General features: G+C 36.9%; 1 protein-coding gene and 1 long non-coding RNA gene across 2 annotated transcripts; both read left to right on the forward strand.

The window, feature by feature from the left end:
• Positions 1-6,804: 6,804 nt before the first annotated feature.
• On the forward strand, positions 6,805-10,114 carry LOC126707202 (uncharacterized). The gene is made up of 5 exons (XR_007648859.1): positions 6,805-7,144; positions 7,245-7,475; positions 7,631-7,839; positions 8,812-8,846; positions 9,890-10,114. It is a non-coding gene; the product is annotated as an uncharacterized LOC126707202 (long non-coding RNA).
• A 2,454-nt stretch (positions 10,115-12,568) lies between these two features.
• On the forward strand, positions 12,569-14,341 carry LOC126704792 (uncharacterized). Its single transcript, XM_050403795.1, has one exon. The coding sequence runs from the start codon at positions 12,569-12,571 to the stop codon at positions 14,339-14,341; it is 1,773 nt and encodes a 590-aa protein (XP_050259752.1).
• The last annotated feature ends 3,929 nt before the right edge of the window (positions 14,342-18,270 follow it).

Raw genomic sequence — 18,270 nt, forward strand, 5'->3', positions numbered from 1 at the left:
AAAAGAGCATGAGCAACAGAAGAACTCCTATAAACCTCATTCACAGAACGAAGAAACAAATGAGGAAAACTGATAGGAGCATCAGTAACAAGTGCGTACAAAAATGCGCATCACTCCAAAGGAATAGTGTGTAGATGAGAGATAGGTCACAAGGAATGACACGCAATCCTAAAGAAAAGATAGGTAGTCTCAGTGAGCTCAGCAGAAGTGATTCGAGGATTAGAACCCCACCGGATAGAAGTCCCAGTGATGTAAGGCATGATGTCATCCAAGGGAGGAGACTCATCATAGGGATAGACAGGGTGCTGGACCAACGGTACCCTAAGAGCATCAGTCACTACCCTAGGAGTAATGGTATACTCTACACCTCGTATCCAACTCTTTACTAAAGTGTTAGAATCATAGATGTGGATAGAGAGGTTTGAGTGGAACTCTCTAATCAGGGCAGTTGAAGGAGGATGACCAATATCCAACAGTGGCAACCAGCCCCTATGATCAAAGTTTGCCCTAATGGCAGGATCTAGCTCATCTAGCAAAACCTTACGCTCAGCCCAAATCTTTCTCTTAATGTTCAAAGTCTCATACAGCTCCTTGTTTTTCTCACTCGGAAACAACTTTCTCTAAAAGGGAGGCTCAGATGAAGAGGAGGCTGAACTATGAGCTCTAGTCTTCCTAGGCATAGAGCTAGGGTAAGGACAAGACACAAGGACAAGACCAAAAAGAACAAAAAGAAAAAAACCAAGGGCAGATTGCAAGTTAGCAAAAAAATATAGAAAAAAATCTATATGATGCATGAACAGTATAATGTCATGATGCATGCTCTAATGCAGTGAGATCAAGTTCAATTTAAGTTTAGAATCACAAAATTGGCTTGAGCATAGAGTTTATAACAAAAACCCCAAAATTTTGAAAAAACACTTGTTCAATTTGTACCAAATTGACCAATTGATCATTACACAAGTTAGAAAACAGTTCATAATGATCAAATTAATCAACCCAACAAGCCAATTTCATCAATTAAACCCAATTTGAACAAAATCCCCAATTCGGGTATATTCAAGCCCTAGAAATTTCAATTTCTCACAAAACAACAAATTGATCAAATTAAACCAGCAAGAACAGTTATACATCCTCATGTGATAAAAACCCAATGATCAATTTGAAGAAAATAAGCTTGAAACATCAAAAATCCCAAAATCCTATAGGTTCAAAATTTCCCCACAAATGCATGATTTAATGCATGAAACATGAAAACAAATGCAAAAAGAAGGGTAAAAGGGTCTTATTGGCCTTAGAGGAGAAAAACCTTACAAAAAGAATGGAGGAAAACGATAAAAAATTTTGATTGGAGCCTTGACCGATCGGATAGAGAGAGAAAGTGTTTGAAAACTTTTTGAAAAAGTGTTTGAACATGTGAGACTCAAGTGTTTTAAAAAACTCTCTATACGATTTTCAATTGATCGAAAATTAGATTCGATCGATCAAAACACATAGAACTAAGCCAAGAATTTTTAATTGCAATTTCGATTCATCGAAAAATAGATTTGATCGATCAAAATACACAGAGCCAAGCCAAAACTTTCTGGAAAAAATATTTTTGAAAAACAAAGCAAAATATTGTAGAAACTCCTCAAAGCATTGAATTTTATGAATAAAATGCATGAGTATAAGATGAAATGATTCTAAAAAACACAAGTTTTGAACCCAGTTTTCCCCAAAATTTAAGATGTTCAAACCATTCTCTTAAATTCTCAAGCATCAAATATGATTTGCATAAAACTGAAGGAATTTTCAAACTTGATTAGTCAAACCAAAGACACACACAATAACATGTACAAAGTTTAGCAAACAGTAACTTGTGTAGTGTGTGCAACTAGCAAAAACTTGAGATACATGTGAGGTGATATGTGAATAGAAATCAAACACAAAGTCTACAAAATTCATCACATAAAATTTGAAAGAAACTATCACCTAAAGAGTTACATCATATAATTAACTCTCACATCTCCCAGATCATAAGCTTGCAATCATGTAAGTTTCTTGATTTGCCTCATATGGTACACACAAATTTTAACTTGATTGATTTAACTTTAAGTCCAATAATGTACACACCAATTTTAAGCATTTAAACCGAGGCGACACCTTGTGTTCTTTTTGTGCATGTACTACACTTTCTCGAGTACAAAATCTCACGATATGCACTAAGGTGGTCATGATTGGCCAATGAACAGTGGTGAGATGGTTATTTATGCCTTTCTTCAAAGGTTCAAGTCAAGTCCGACAGTCAAAGACATGTGACTTCAAGATCAAGACAAAGTGATTAAAAACTATAAACATCTTTCCCACACAACATGCACTACAAAGCTTCAACTAGTAAAATGCAATAAATAAGCTCATCCAAGCTAAACAAGCTACAAAGACATGTTATGTGAAAATAAATTTACCAAACTTGTTTTCAATGCCATGAAAATAATGCAAAACACAATTTACTTCCCTTTTCCTTTTTCCCTTTTTTTTTTTTTTTTTTTTTCGAAAAGAAGAAACAAAAAAACAATCCTAGAATGAAATGCATATCCTAGAAACAAAGAAAACAAAAAACAAAGAACAATGGTCGCAAATAGTAAAGCATTGAAGCACAAGGACCATGTCAGAAAGACTCACTTAGATTGAGCCTTTTGCATCCAAAACATTTTAGATGCACTTCGATCATTGGAGCTCTTATTCTCATAAGAGTGATTACCAACTCCAGGATTGGAATAAAGGTTTAGAGCCTTTACCAATTCACCAATAAGTATCATAGGATCTTGTGCTTGAGGCACAGGCATTTTTGGTTTGTTTTCTCTCTTAGCAGCTTGCAACTTGTAACAGTTTAGACGAATGTGCCCAGACTTTCCATAAAGTGACAAACCCATGTAGGCTTATCATGTGTCTTGCCCTTAGAAGGGTTAGCAGCCTTAGGTTTAGACTTATGAAGATCAACCCTAATCTTCCTTGGAGGTGTAACTTCTACAGATTTAGCCTCACTCACAGAGGGTTTGACATCCTCACTCACAAGGGGTTTGGAAGAAGAAGAAGGTACAAAGTTTGTAGAATGGGGTGCAAACACAGAGATGCTTTCTACAAAACTTAAGCCAGTTTTGTTAGAGGGAGACTTTTGAACACTTAGCATGTGATCAAGTTTGGAGCTTGCAGACCTATCAGTTTGTTCTCTAGCAATAGATAGTTCATGTTCCAAATTCTTAACTTTTTCAAGCAAAAGCATGTTCTCAATCTTCACATTATTCAAAAGGTCATTAGCATCAAACAATTTAACAAACAAATTTTTCTTTTCAAGCTCAAGAAATTCAATTTTCTTTAAGCCTAATTCAATATTCATAGCATTCTTTGCAGAAACTTTGCAAAGTTTATTATAGGCTTATTGAAGATCTGCATTCTCAGAGAATTCCCCATCAGAAAAGTTCTCTTCAATTGACAAGCTTTCATTGACTACAACAATAGCAATGAAAGCAATGAAGTTTCCATCCTCGTCACAACCAGACTCATCATCAGAAACTTCATCATCTCTAAGGATTACAGCCATAGCCTTACCCTTAGACCTTAAGTATGTAGGACATTCAGATTTCATATGACTATACCCTTGACATCCAAAACATTGAGGACCTATAGAATTATTAGGAGGTTGACCTACTTTTTCTTTAGGTTTTTCAGTGTTATTAATCTTAGTGGGATCATTCCTCCTAAAATTTCTAGGTTCAGTAGTGTTATTACCTCTTGCTCTTCTGTTATTGTTCCTAAGAAAATTTCTAAAGTTCTTGGCAAGGTAAGCAATTTCAGTAGTAGAGAGATCATCATCAAATCCACTCGCTTCAACATCGTCAACAGACTTGAGAGCCATTGATTTTGATTTGCTAGTCTTAGGTAGGTCCAACTCATAGGACTAAAAAGATCCTACAAGTTCGTCAATAGGGATGGAGTCCATATCCTTGCTCTCAGTAATGGCAATCACTTTGAGTCTAAAATCGTTAGTTAAAGATCTAAGAATCTTTCTAACAATTTTAGGTTGATCATAGATTTCACCCAAGTTGTAAGCATAATTAACAATATCATTGAGTTTAGCATAGAATTCATCAAATGATTCATCATCAAACATCCTAATGCTTTCAAATTTAGAAGTTAATTGCTACAACTTATTAATTTTGATAGCCTTTGTGCCTTCAGGCACAATCTGGAGGATATTCCAAGTAGTGTGAGCAACCTCAACATTAGAGATTCTCTTAAATTCCTCCATAGACAAGCTTTCATTGACTACAACAGTAGCAGTGAAAGCAATGAAGTTTCCATCCTCGTCACAACCAGACTCATCATCAGAAACTTCATCATCTCTAAGGGTTACAGCCATAGCCTTACCTTTAGACCTCAACTATGTAGGACATTCAGATTTCATATGACCATACCCTTGACATCCAAAACATTAAGGACTCATAGAATTATTAGAAGGTTGACCTACTTTTTCTTTAGGTTTTTCAGTGTTATTAACCTTAGTGTGATCATTCCTCCTAAAAGTTCTAAGTTCAGCAGTGTTATTAATTCTTACCCTTCTGTTATTGTTCCTAAGAAAATTTTTAAAGTTCTTGGCAAGGTAAACAATTTCAGTAGTAGAGAGATCATCATCAAATCCACTCACCTCAACATCGTCAACAGACTTAAGAGCCATTGATTTTGATTTGCTAGTCTTAGGTAGGTCCAACTCATAGGACTTAAAAGATCCTACAAGTTCATCAACAGGGATGGAGTCCACATCCTTGCTCTCAGTAATGACAATCACTTTGGGTCTAAAATCGTTAGTTAAAGATCTAAAAATCTTCCTAACAATTTTAGGTTGATCATAGATTTCACCCAAGTTGTAAGCATAATTAACAATATCATTAAGTTTAGCATAGATTTCATCAAATGATTCATCATCAGACATCTTGATACTTTCAAATTTAGAAGTTAATTACTGCAACTTATTAATTTTGACAGCCTTTGTGCCTTCGTGCACAGTCTAGAGGATATTCCAAGTAGTGTGAGCAACCTCAACATTAGAGATTCTCTTAAATTCCTCCATAGAAACAGCGTTAAAAATAGCATTCATAGTTTTGCTATTGAATGCGGCTGCTCCTTTTTGAGAAGTTTGCCACTCACTAACAGGAGTAGTGGGCTTCTCCCATCCATATTCAACGAAGTTCCAGACTCTCTCATCAATTGATTTCAGGAAGACTTTCATCCTTACTTTCCAATAAGCATAATTATTCCCATCAAAGTGAGGTGGAATAACAAGAGAGTGTCCGTGTTCCATGACAACAGGGGTCAAGGATCAGCTCAGAGATCGAAAGATCTTCAATAGAAAAGCTACCCACTCTGATACCACTTGTTTGTTTTTAGACCCCTTAAAACACAATTGGATTAACCTAATTAATTAGCCAAGTGCTTACTTAGTCCAAATTTCAGATCTAGGTTAAAACAATCATATAATCATATCAATGTAAAGTGCGGAATATAAAAAACACAAAGATATGATGACCTAGGAAACCACACCAGTAAAAACCTGCGGATGATTTAACCTAACTATCCTCAAGGTAAACCTAAATCCATTATGAAAGAATCGAAGTTTTACAATAGCGACTTAGACCACTAACATTCTTTTGCTACCCACCAGTAGAAGCTTACTAACACAACCATGTGGAAGTTTCGAGATCACGGACTCCTTCTTTCTTTGATTCTCCAGCAAATACAAGCACACCCGCTTGTATTTCTTTAAACTCTTTAGTGCAGCAACTAAATGATCATCAAACTCTCAATGAAATCTCCTTCTTGATAATCCTAAGCATGTGTGAAGGCAACCATCTCTAGATCTCATAAGAGATTCACACACACAGCAAATAGAGTAACCACAAAAACGTGGCTAGGGTTTCCCTTTTATATCTAGGGAAAAACATAAAACGCTACACATCATATGAGCTTAGGGCTGAATTGAAATTTTGTAGAAAAAACATTCTGTCCGACTTTTGATCGATCGAGCGATATCGAATTGCGCAATGAATTCTGCAACAACTCGATTCCAACTTTACACAAAAGACCTATATTTTAAGCAAGTCTAAACAAAACTAAAAACCTATTTTGATCATGGTTTGCTAACAATACAAATTAGAGTTCTAATACATAAGTTCCTAAGTACTTAGAACCTAACAAGTAAGAACCAAAATGGAACACATTTTTCATTTTAGGGATCAAAAACAAGGGAATCAATACTGTACCGGAGACTGTTTCGATTTGGTCAAATAAATGAAATATTTTGGTGCCGGTTAATATTGGTATACCGTTTCGGGATTACCGCTAATTTTATATATTTATATATAAAAATAAATATATAACTATTTATTTACTTATTTATAAGTTCATTAGTCAAAATCCATATAATTTATTAAAAATATTTACAATTATAAGTCTATATCTTAATTAATATGCTAAACTTTAGTTAAAAACTTAAAATATTAGCTCATTTTAATAATAATAGATAGTTTATCTATTTAATAAATACTCAATAGATAGTTTTTTTTAGTTGATTTATTTAATAAATAATAATATAATAATAGTATTTGTGGTGCATAGCACGTTATCAATTTGACAGATAGTAAAAAATTCCAAAAAAGTTGAACAGACACTCCATTAAACTTCAGTACTTCACACGAGTGTAGTGATGCTGCCACTTGTCAAGGGCACACTTAACCAAATGCTGTTACTAGTTCACTGCTTAAGATATAGATATGAGGAGTTGGGTACTTGAGCGGCGAAAATGAAAAGATAAAGAATAGAGGTGTTAGGAAGAAAATTTCCCCCCCAAATTTTTTTTCCTTTCCCGCTCAAAATTCTCCAAAAAAAAAATTTCACACTTACATTTTCATTTCCCACACAAAAGTTTCATTTCTCACACAAAGTTTTTACTCACAAAACTCTCATTTTCTCTCTATCTCTGACACGGCCTCTCACATTCACATTCACACACACACACAACCCCGCCGGCGCCGACGAGAAGAGCCCAATCCAGCCCAGCGACGACGCCGACGAGACCGAGCCCAGCCATCGACCACTCCCTCATTGAAAGGTTACTTCATAATTCTTCTTCCTTATCAAGATCTGTGTCAAACACATTACAAATACACACAATTAATGCTTTAGCCAATTGGGTTTTTATGGTTTTGTAGAGAGAAATGGCATCTAGGGATGATTGCACTGAGAGATGGTGTGTGATGACAGGAGGTCGTGGTTTTGCTGCTCGTCATTTGGTTGAAAAGCTCATCTCATATAACATGTTCCTCGTCCGAATTGCCGATATGGGCCCCACCATTAACCTTGACCCTCATGTGGAGAATGGAACTCTCGGCCAAGCCTTGCGCTCTGCTCAAGCTGTTTATGTCTCGGCCAACCCTCATAAGGTACTCACTTCACTTTAAAAGTGTTGAGTTTGTTGTTGTTGCTGCTAACCCATGAATGGCAACCAAAATTTTGTCAAAAAATATTAAATCGATTACTTATATTAGAATAAGTCTAAAAAAAATGAAAATTAAAAGCTTTCAATTTTTGTGTTTAGGCATGAGAGAGTGAGGGAGCTGAGCAAAAGGTACGGATGGGACAAGAAAGGAGCAATGAAGGTGTTTGGAGAATGGTCGGATCGCATGGGTTTGGGGGCCATGCCCGCATACTTTGGGGTCCACACTCTCACTCTGGCGCTCTGCTTGCCTTACGCTGTTCTCATGGAGGCCACCGCTTCTCTAATCTTCGACTTATTCCATTTAAATGGTTGGTCTTCATGCTTTTGTTGGTGGTATCATTATATATATATATATAATCTCTGTGTGAGTGGATGGCTGCCTATATTAGATGACAAGCAGGCCTTTGAAAAGTATAATTGGACTCATGTAATTTTGACTTTTGAGATTCTCAACTTGTCTACATTTTTCATGTGCAAAGGATAAATTTTTGCAAAGAACTTGTTAAATTTCGTGTTATAATTATGGCCATTAGGTGGTCCTCCAAAAGCTTGGCCTGCAAAATTGCCAAGTTGGCAATCTAATAATAGTTGGATCCTGTTACCAATAGAAAAGAATTATTTTAATTGTGGAGATTCAAATGACAAATTGAGAATCCTAGTACTCTAGAGATGTTAGATGTATATTTGGGTCTATAGTATTGTAGATTGGGATTGATTATTTTTACTTTGCCAAGGCTGATGTGCTTTGTCCACTGTACAAAAGCATGATTATGAAGGTTGCATCTTGGCTTATACTATATTGTAAGGAAGTTTGGGGGTTCCTTACCTTTTTTATTCATTATTTATTTTTTATAATATATATCTTAGATGAAAGATTGAGAATGTGATCATGCATAGACGTCTGATAACACGTTGTAAGGTCCAAGTGAAGTAGGCAAGCTCTCTATATTATGTGGTTTGGTTTGCCAAAAAATAAAAAAAGGTTGTTGACGAACAAGTAATTGCCAAAAGTGGGTGTCAAATCACCCCCATAAACAAGTAGCTTTCTCTTATTTCTCCTTTGTCCCTCTCTCAAGCCATCTATTATTATCAATCCACCAAAATAATAGTGAAGATTATTTTTGAGTATTTATATTGTTAGTAAGGATGGGAATGATTAAAGATTGGTTTTTTATTTTTTTATTTTTTTTATTTTTTTTATTTTTTGTCACAATCTCTTATGGGTCTTGCCCCTTTCCTCCAAACAGCATTTTGACCAAGTGGGTTTTTGATTTGTGCAGGTTTGGAGCTGTCTCCATGTGAAGGCCAATGAAAGGTATTGTCCTTCTTTTCTCATTTGTGCCATTGTTTCTTCTTTTTCTTCTATTTTCATGATGTGGTCTTCTTCCTTCCTTCCTTCTTTCTCTTTTTGTTTTTTTTTTGTTTTTTTCAACCTGTTGCTTCTTGTTCTTTGTTTCAAGAATTCCACCGTACACATATGCCTTAAGAGAATTAAAGATGCTCATTTTTTCTCCACTTGGTTTCATATTCTTGCTATACTTTAATGTATTTTAAAAAAAATTGAAAAAGAAAAACCTTGACCTTTTGTTGTCTTCTTTTCCATCCGCCCATTTTGGGGACTTGGAAAAATGCTATGTTTTCCACTAGCAAAGGTCTTCATTATGTTCTAATGCAATCTATCTCTTCCTTTGTATTTTCTTAGTTTGAGTCTTTCGTTGTGTTATTATAAAATTATGAGTTTTGTGTATTCAAGTGGTTCATTTACAATATTCTATATTTCGTGACTAGGCTAGACTAGCAAAGGTCTTCACAATGTGCTTTTTAGGATTCCTTATGGCTTCCAAGTATGTCAACATTTTGCCTGCTAGTGGAAGGAAACTTTTAAATGGGATAATACTCATCGACCCCAAAATTTTGAGACTAAAGCTACTTTTGCTGTTGTTGTTGAATGTCATGTTGATACTCACTTATTATGAACTTACTCTACAACTGATTTACCTATCAGCAAATTTGAGCACCATAACTCATTGTTCCCACTATTTGTCTAATGCAATTGGTCTTTCCACTTTTACTTCCATGTTTGATATTCTCTCAACTTGGTTTTACTTCCATGTTTGATATTCTCTCAACTTGGTTTTACTTCCATGTTTGATACTCTCAACTTTGTCAAGCTATCACCATTGAGAAAATGCTTGAATGGTAATGATTATACTTTTCAATCTATGATTTCAAAGCACCACAATGATTTTTTTTCTTTCTTTTTAATTACAATTTCATTCGTTTACAGGTGGTTTATTTGGACTATGTGGTTCTGCCAAAGGGTATAATTTTGATTTGCTTTCTGGTTGATGGTTTCAGATGCTCGTTGGTGATATTGGAGACGTGACAATTACTAATGATGGTGTTACAATACCAAAGATACTATAATTTTTTGATAGCTTTTTGTGTACAAAGAACCACATTTAAACAATTGCATTTTTTGGAAGTGTTGAAGGATTTGTTTAAATACTTTGGAACTTTGATAATGGTTATAGACAATGTTACGTATTTGATAATATATTTCTATGTTAATATAATGTTTGTTTGGAGACATTTGTGGTGTTATCTAGTTACATTTGTGGTATTGTCTTAGTGGAGTTAAAATTATTACAAATTATTACAAGTTATTTGTAATATATATGTAGGTTTAGAACCCAGGAGGAAAAAAAAAAAAAAAATCACCTATAGCGGCCGGCAAAAACTGCTGCTAAAGGGCTAACATTTTAATATAATTAAAGACCTATAGTAGCATTTTTGGCTCATTGCAATAGTACAGTTTTTTTGTAGTGCAAATAACTAATTGCGATGGTATAAAGGTTCTCAAAAATAGTTAACGACGACTGTTTTCCCTCGCTAAAAATAAGTCGACTTTTCTCGTCGTTTGGTAATATATTTGTGAGTGTGGATTTGTTTAGTAACGACGATGGCTTGCCTTCGTAAATTATCTATTTTAACAACAAGAGCAAATATGATGGCCTTCGAGAGCCATATACTCTCGCTAATAATCATTTGTGACGATATTTGAATTTTTGCGATGGTATTTTACCATCACTAGTAGACTCTTTTTTTTGTAGTACATAACTTCTTTTGATGATGAGGTAGTACATACTGCATTTACTTCAATAACTGTGGGCATTTTTATTTATTATTATTATTACTTTTTAATTTTTATAAATGCTTTACATAATTATATTACTATTAAGGAGCTAAAGGTTGAAGCCAAGTGATTTGTAAACAAAAGTTTCTCTGTGCTTCGAAGTGGGTTGCATATCTAACTTCCTTACACAGTAGAATTAGTGTGTCCCTTCAACGAAGGTGAGTTAGGTTCCTGGAATAACACTGTTATTTCTAGGCTTGTTGGGTTTTTTTCCAGGGATTTTGGGAAACACTCTTAGTAGGTGCGAGGATGGATGACTTGACTCAATCATGGAATAGGCTTACTCTTTCAGATAAAGAGGGTCCGGGTTGTTGCTTACTTGACGGAGACAGTTCTGAGACCTTCTCCATTGCTGCAAAGTTTCTAACTAAGCGAGCAATTAGCATGGATGTAATTGCGAAGACTTTTACCCCGCTGTGGAGAACCAGAGACGGTTTTAAGATGCAGAGTTTCGGAGATCACAAGATTCTTTTCACTTTTGAGAAAAAGGAAGATGTCGACAGGATTTTGGAAGGAGAACCATGGAGTTTTGACAAACACTTGGTGATAATGAGTCGATATGAGAATGAGGTCCCAATGCATGATATAAAGTTTGAGAAGACGAAACTATGGGTTCAGATTCACGGGCTCCCAATTAAATATATGACAATTGAAGCAGCGAAAAAAATTGGTAGTGTGTTGGGAGAGGTTTTTGCCCCGACGGAATCAAAGTTTTTTGATGGTGGTCACTTCATCCGTATTCAAGCTCTTATTGATCTTTCCATGCCTCTGTGCCGTGGAAGGTTGATATCTGTTGGAGGAGGAGCGAAGCAGGTGTGGGTCGCCTTCAAGTACGAGAGGTTGCCAAACCTATGTTACTGGTGCGGGCGACTTACACACGATGATAGAGATTGTGACTTATGGATTGATAGCGAGGGCACACTCACATCAGAGCAACGTGAGTTTGGACCACATCTGAGAGCTCCGCCATTTGTCGCTGCAAGGAAAAACTCAATTGTAGTTCCTGGGTTCTATGCCGCAAAGAAGAAAGGGAGTTCAGGTGTATCGGATGGTGGAGATTCAGGCCGGAATTCTGTTTCTGGCAGAGGCAGATCATCGGAGCAGACAAAGAATGTAACGGCTTGCAATGAAGGGGTTATTAATGCAGCCCATTATTCCTCATTAAGTCCAAATGATGATGAGGAAATCAATAGGGCAGAGTCGGTTGACAAAGGGAATCCTAACGGGAAAAGTGCTGAGGCAATTAAGTTACCAAGGGAAACCGAAACCAATAAGGAAGCCAATAATGATAGCATACGTTTGGCACATTTATTTGGAGCGGCAAATATCATGGGTTCAGAACTGAGAGAAGTTGAGTCTCACGCCGTTTCTGAAACCGTTCCAAAAGAGTTTGAATGTCTTTCAAACACATTTAATGCCACAATTCCCTCTCAGCCCGTTGGTCACACTAAATTCCAGGATTTCAATGCTAAATTAAAGGAGATTGACACGGCATTAGCTCAGTTTGACAACGGGAATGTGACTGACTTAAATTCTAATAATGTTCTTGCACGTGCCACTAATTCAGTCCCAGTGCAACCAAACTCTAGTGAAGCACGTGACACAAGTAGGGTTCCTTTTTCCACTACCACTCATCGTGTTCTACCAACCTGGACAAGGAAAAAACGTGTAGCAACAGGCAGCCAAAGTGTGGAGAATGAACACTTCTCGGGTAGAAAACGTGAACTTTTAGAGAAGGAGTTATCCTCAGATGTCCCTAGCAAACGTCATCAGAGTATTCACAATGTTAAGGATAATTATTTCGAAGTGGTGGAGGCTGTTGAACAGCCCCGCCAAGCACAATGAATTGCCTCAGTTGGAACTGCCGTGGTTTGGGGCAATCATGGGCAGTTCTTGAACTCACCGACTTGGTGAAGAAATACGCTCCATCCATTCTCTTTCTGATGGAAACAAGATCTAAAGATCACTATCTTAAAAATCTCTGTTCAAAGCTTCACTTGGAGAATGTTTTTATTGAGTCTCGGATTAACACAGGAGGAGGATTGGCACTCTACTGGAAAGAGGGGATTGATCTTAAAGTTTTGGACTCAACACCAACTTACATTGATGCAGTAGTTAACCCAGGAATGGATGACGCCTGGCGGTTTACGGGTTTCTACGGGAATCCAATAACAGCCAACCGGGAACATTCTTGGGCACTACTTAAACACCTTTGTCTAAAAATGGATCTACCATGGATTTGTGTAGGGGATTTTAACGAGATCACCAAAGCAGAAGAAAAGAAGGGTGGTGCTCACAGACCAGAAAGCCAGATGAAAGCATTTAGAGATGCTTTGGATTTTTGTGGATTCCGTGATTTGGGATTCGTTGGTTTACCATTCACTTGGTGCAATAACCAATTTGATGGAGAAGTAACATGGATTCGTTTGGATAGAGGGGTGGCAACGCCGTCATGGTCACAATTGTTCCCTACAGTTCGTGTTCATCACATTCCAGGTACATTATCTGACCATTGTCCACTATGGTTATGCTCTGACGATGAAAATGTTAGATTTTACAAGAAATCCAGGCCTTTTCGTTTTGAGGCGGTGTGGCTAAAAGATGAAAGTTGTGAAGGGGTTATCAAAAAGGCGTGGAGTGACAGAACTATGGGGGAACCAGTTGACAAACTAATCCGAAAGGTAGATGCCTGCAAATCAAGTTTGCAAACATGGAGTAGAACCTCTTTTGGCAATATCCGTCGATTGCTAATCCAAAAAAAGAAGCAACTAGCACAAGCTGAAGCTATGTCTATGGCCGGGGATCATCATGACCAGATTCGTGTTCTTAGAAGTGAAGTGTATGAACTCATGGTGAAAGAAGAATGCCTGTGGCATCAGAGATCAAGGGTTGATTGGTTGAAGAGTGGTGACATGAACACAAGTTATTTCCATAGCCGAGCAACACAAAGGAACAAGAGGAATTTTATTTCTAAATTGATCCTGAATGATGGATTGGTGGTGACAGATGAAAAACATATTGGTGAGGCAATGGTAGACTATTTCAAACAGATTTTTGCTTCCACTATGCCATCGAACTTTGATCAGATTCTCCAAGGCATTGATACAAAGGTCACTCCAGCTATGAATGCAGACCTCACAAGAGAATTTACCGCAGATGAAGTTGAGTTTGCTTTGAAGCAAATGAAGCCCCTAACCGCCCCAGGCCCGGATGGTATGTCCCCTATTTTCTACAAGTCTTGTTGGAATTTTATTGGTCATGATGTCATTGATGCTTCTCTAGCAATACTAAACTCGGGTAACATGCCTGCTAGTCTTAATCATACTTACATATCACTCATTCCAAAAGTAAAATCTCCAGAAAAAGCCACTGACTTTAGGCCAATAAGTCTTTGCAATGTACTATATAAAATTGTCTCTAAAACCATAGCCAATCGCTTAAAGAAACTTCTCCCCAAATTGGTGTCAGAATCCCAAAGTGCATTCATGTTAGATAGACTTATATCAAACAACATCCTTGTAGCCTTTGAAACCCTCCACCACCTTAAGACAAAAACAAAAGGGAAAACCGGATTCATGGCCATTAAGCTCGATATGAGCAAAGCATATGATTGAGTGGAATGGGCATTCCTAGAAAAAGTAATGGAAAAATTGGGCTTTGACAATAGGTGGATCACACTTGTTAGTTCCTGCATTCGATCTGTCTCCTTCTCGGTGTTGGTTAATGGTGAACCCCATGGTAATTTCACTCCAAATAGGGGACTCCGCCAAGGAGATCCACTGTCACCTTATTTGTTTCTCTTGTGTGCAGAAGGGTTACATTCACTTATCCAACAAGCTGAAATTTCAGGATCAATCAAAGGAGTCTCCCTTTGTAGCACGGGTCCAAAAGTTTCACACTTGTTCTTTGCCAATGATAGCTTGCTCTTTTGTAGGGCAAATTCACAAGAAGTTAGTACTATCATGGAGATTTTGAAGCAGTATGAAGAAGCATCGGGGCAACAAATAAACCGAGAAAAAACTCAACTCTTCTTTAGCCCTAATACGGATCCACATGTGCAAGAGGAAATCAAGACTTTGCTAGGAGTGGCAGCCACTACTAATTATGAAAAATATCTCGGTTTACCCTCTTTTGTGGGGAGAGGAAAAAAACAAAGCTTTGGCTACATTAGGGAGAGGATTTGGCATAAGATGCAAGGGTGGAAAGAAAGATTACTATCACAAGGCGGGAGAGAAGTGTTAATAAAAGCGGTCCTTCAAGCTATGCCCACTTTCACCATGGGATGCTTCAAACTCCCAAAAAGTCTTTGCAAGGACATTGAATCTCTAATTCGAAAATTTTGGTGGGGCTATAAGGGGGAAGCACGAAAAATTCATTGGGTGGGATGGAAAAAATTATGCAAGTCAAAGAGCTGTGGAGGGTTGGGATTCAAGGATATTGAACATTTCAATATTGCAATGCTCGGCAAGCAAGTTTGGAGATTGATCCATAACAAAGACTCCCTTTTCTACAAGGTATTTAAAGCCAAATATTTCCCCAATTGTTCAATTTTGGATGAGGGGGTCAAGGAGAATGGCTCATATGCTTGGCAAAGCATTCTAAAAGCACGAGGGGTGGTGCGGATGGGGTCAAAATGGAGAATTGGAGATGGACATTCTGTCAGGATCTGTGGAGACAAGTGGCTACCTGATTTGTTCTCTAGCCGTGTGGTGTCTCCACAGAAAAATTTCCCAAACAACACTCGAGTATGTGCTCTCATTGATGAGGAAAATAGATGCTGGATGGAGGATCGGATACGTGAGGAATTTCTGCCACATGAAGCTGCAGCAATCCTTAGCTTACCTTTAAGTTTCAACGGCAAAGAGGACAAGTTGATTTGGGCTGAAACGGCGAATGGTTATTACACCACTAAATCAGCATATCGACTACTATTACAGGCAGCAGAAGCAGCGACTCCTGGCACTTCAAATTCAGCGGCTGATAAACCTTTCTGGCAGGAGCTTTGGTCATTGAATGTGCCAAACAAAATACGTCACTTCTTGTGGCGCGCGGCAAACGACTCCCTTCCAACAAAAACGAATCTGCAGAAGAGGAAGATCATCCATGACACTATTTGTGAACGCTGTGGAGATGGAATTGAAGATGGAATCCATGCAATATGGGGCTGCCAAATGATCAAACAAGTTTGGTGGGAACTGGAAAAGTGCAGGGAATTCTTGAACGAAAAGTTTGCTAGTGTCCGTGACTTGCTGCAAGGAATCCTTGCCCAGAAAAATTCAAACGTGGCTGAGCTATTTGGCTTTATCGGGTGGAGTATTTGGCATGAACGAAATGCAAGGAGGTTGGGCTCACATTCTTTGCCAATTGAGAAGATATACAGAGATGCAGAGGAGCGCTTAAGGGAGTTTCAGTCGGTCCGTGAAGAACAGAGAACTCAGATAACGGTGCACCATCCAACTCACTGGCTGCCACCGTCGCCCTCAGTTTACAAGGTCAATTTTGATGGCGCCACTTTTCCGGATATCGCTGCTGCAGGTCTGGGTGTGGTTGTACGTGATTCAGAGGGCTTGGTCATTGCCGCGCTATCGGAACGAATCCATTTGCCTCCAACTGTGACAGCCTTGGAAGCATTGGCTTGCAGGAGATCCATTGTATTTGCAGGTGAACTCGGACTGCAGGATGTGGTTTTTGAAGGCGATTCAGAGATTATCTTTAAACTCCTCACAGCAGAGCAACCTTGCATGTCAGCATTTGGACACATCATTGAAGAATCACGCTCCCTAACATCAACATTCAGGTCAGCTACCTTCACTCACACCAAGCGCCAGGGTAATAACGTTGCAGACAAACTCGCTAAGCTAGCGAAAAATTTGTATGAACCACAAGTATGGTTAGAGGAAATTCATTGTAATGTAACAGAGCTTGTATCCGCAGATAGGATTTTTATGCATGTTTAATGACAAGTTTCCTTCGGGGTTTCTCAAAAAAAAAAAAAAAAAAAAAAGGAGCTAAAGGTTAGATGTAAATAGGTTTGTCTTATGATACAGTCAAACATGTGTCACTTTGTTGTCACAAAATCCCTGCCTAGATTTTTAAGAAATATTTTTATGACAATTGATAATGCCTTAAAATGTATACTTGTTATATATTTATGTGGATGTTATTTCCTTATTGCTATACTTAATTTGTATAATTAAGCCATAATTTGCATTAGTTCTTATTATTTATCTTTACATAATTTTTTGAACAAGATGTCATTCATTGCAGGTAATTTTCTACTTTCAGTAAATCTTGTGAAAAAGATGACAAGAGTTTGTGAGAGAATGGAAGCCAAACTAGAATTAAAGTGGAGCTAAAGGATCATGCTTAAATGTCTAAGGAGGTGCAGCTGGAGTGCTTAGGTCATCTACCATGTTTGGGAAGTTCAAATAAGGAAAGAAATCAAAGAGGTAGAATATGAAAAGGAAAAATCAGATTTGAGCACTGATCAGTATTTTGGGCGTATCTCTCTTCTCAAAAATCCAATTGACACAAGGCTAGATGAGTTGGAACCATGACTTAAATATCTACAACTTTCCCGTTTTGAGTCTTTGGAAATTCACAATTTTTGAAGGCCGAAATTAACTCAAATTAACTTATATGTGACTACTGTAAATCTGGACGAAAATTAAAATAGTAAAAGTTTTATTTTTTTTGAACACTTTGACGTTAGGGTTTTGAATGGAAGCTGTGGAGAATGAATTTTGGAGAGAAGAAAAAAAAAAAAAACCTTCTATTTTCCTTTCTCTAATGATAGTCTAAACTCTTTGCTAGAGCTAAGAGTTATGTTTCTTCTATACGGTATGAATATTCAATGCGATTTTTTCTAAGATTTTAGACAATAACATATTTGATTATTCAATTAGATTTTTTTTTGATGTATTAGTTCTTCCATTCTTTTAATAAGTTCAATCATGTTTTTCTTATTGTTTAGATGAATTTCTAATAGTTTCAAATAGAAATCACGTTTTAAATTAGACAATAACATATTTGATTGTACAATTAGATTTCTTTTGATGTATTAATTCTTCCATGCTTTCAATAAGTTCAATCATGTTTTTCTTATTGTTTAGATGAATTTCTAATAGTTTCAAATAGAAATCACGTTTTAAAGTGAATGGGTTTTTTTTGAAAATTATTCTAACCGCATTATTAATCTAGGTTATCATGTGTTCTTGAATTGTCTCAGTTCAACTAAATCATAAGTTTTTAATTGTATAAGAACGATCAATTATGAAATATATATTTTCTTAGATCACAAAAAATCTCATACCAATATAGACAAACACATCGATGCCCTAGTATTTACATTATTGATTTAAAAGTAGTTTTTATTATTATTCTTGTTAACAATCACCAAGCAAAAATACTTTTCTTCTTCAGCTAAATTGTTGTTTAATTATATTATCTTTGAATTTATCCTGCTCCTTATGGTTCGACCTCAGCACTTCGAGAATTATATTGCTATGATCTCCTACACTTAGGAGTGAGCAAGCAACTATCA

Source organism: Quercus robur, chromosome 11 (genome assembly GCF_932294415.1).
Source record: "Quercus robur chromosome 11, dhQueRobu3.1, whole genome shotgun sequence".
NCBI lineage: Eukaryota > Viridiplantae > Streptophyta > Magnoliopsida > Fagales > Fagaceae > Quercus > Quercus robur.

Bases quoted from the DNA above. Each gene is read 5' to 3' on its own strand.
- LOC126704792 (XM_050403795.1), top strand. From the start codon at position 12,569: ATGAATTGCCTCAGTTGGAACTGCCGTGGTTTGGGGCAATCATGGGCA.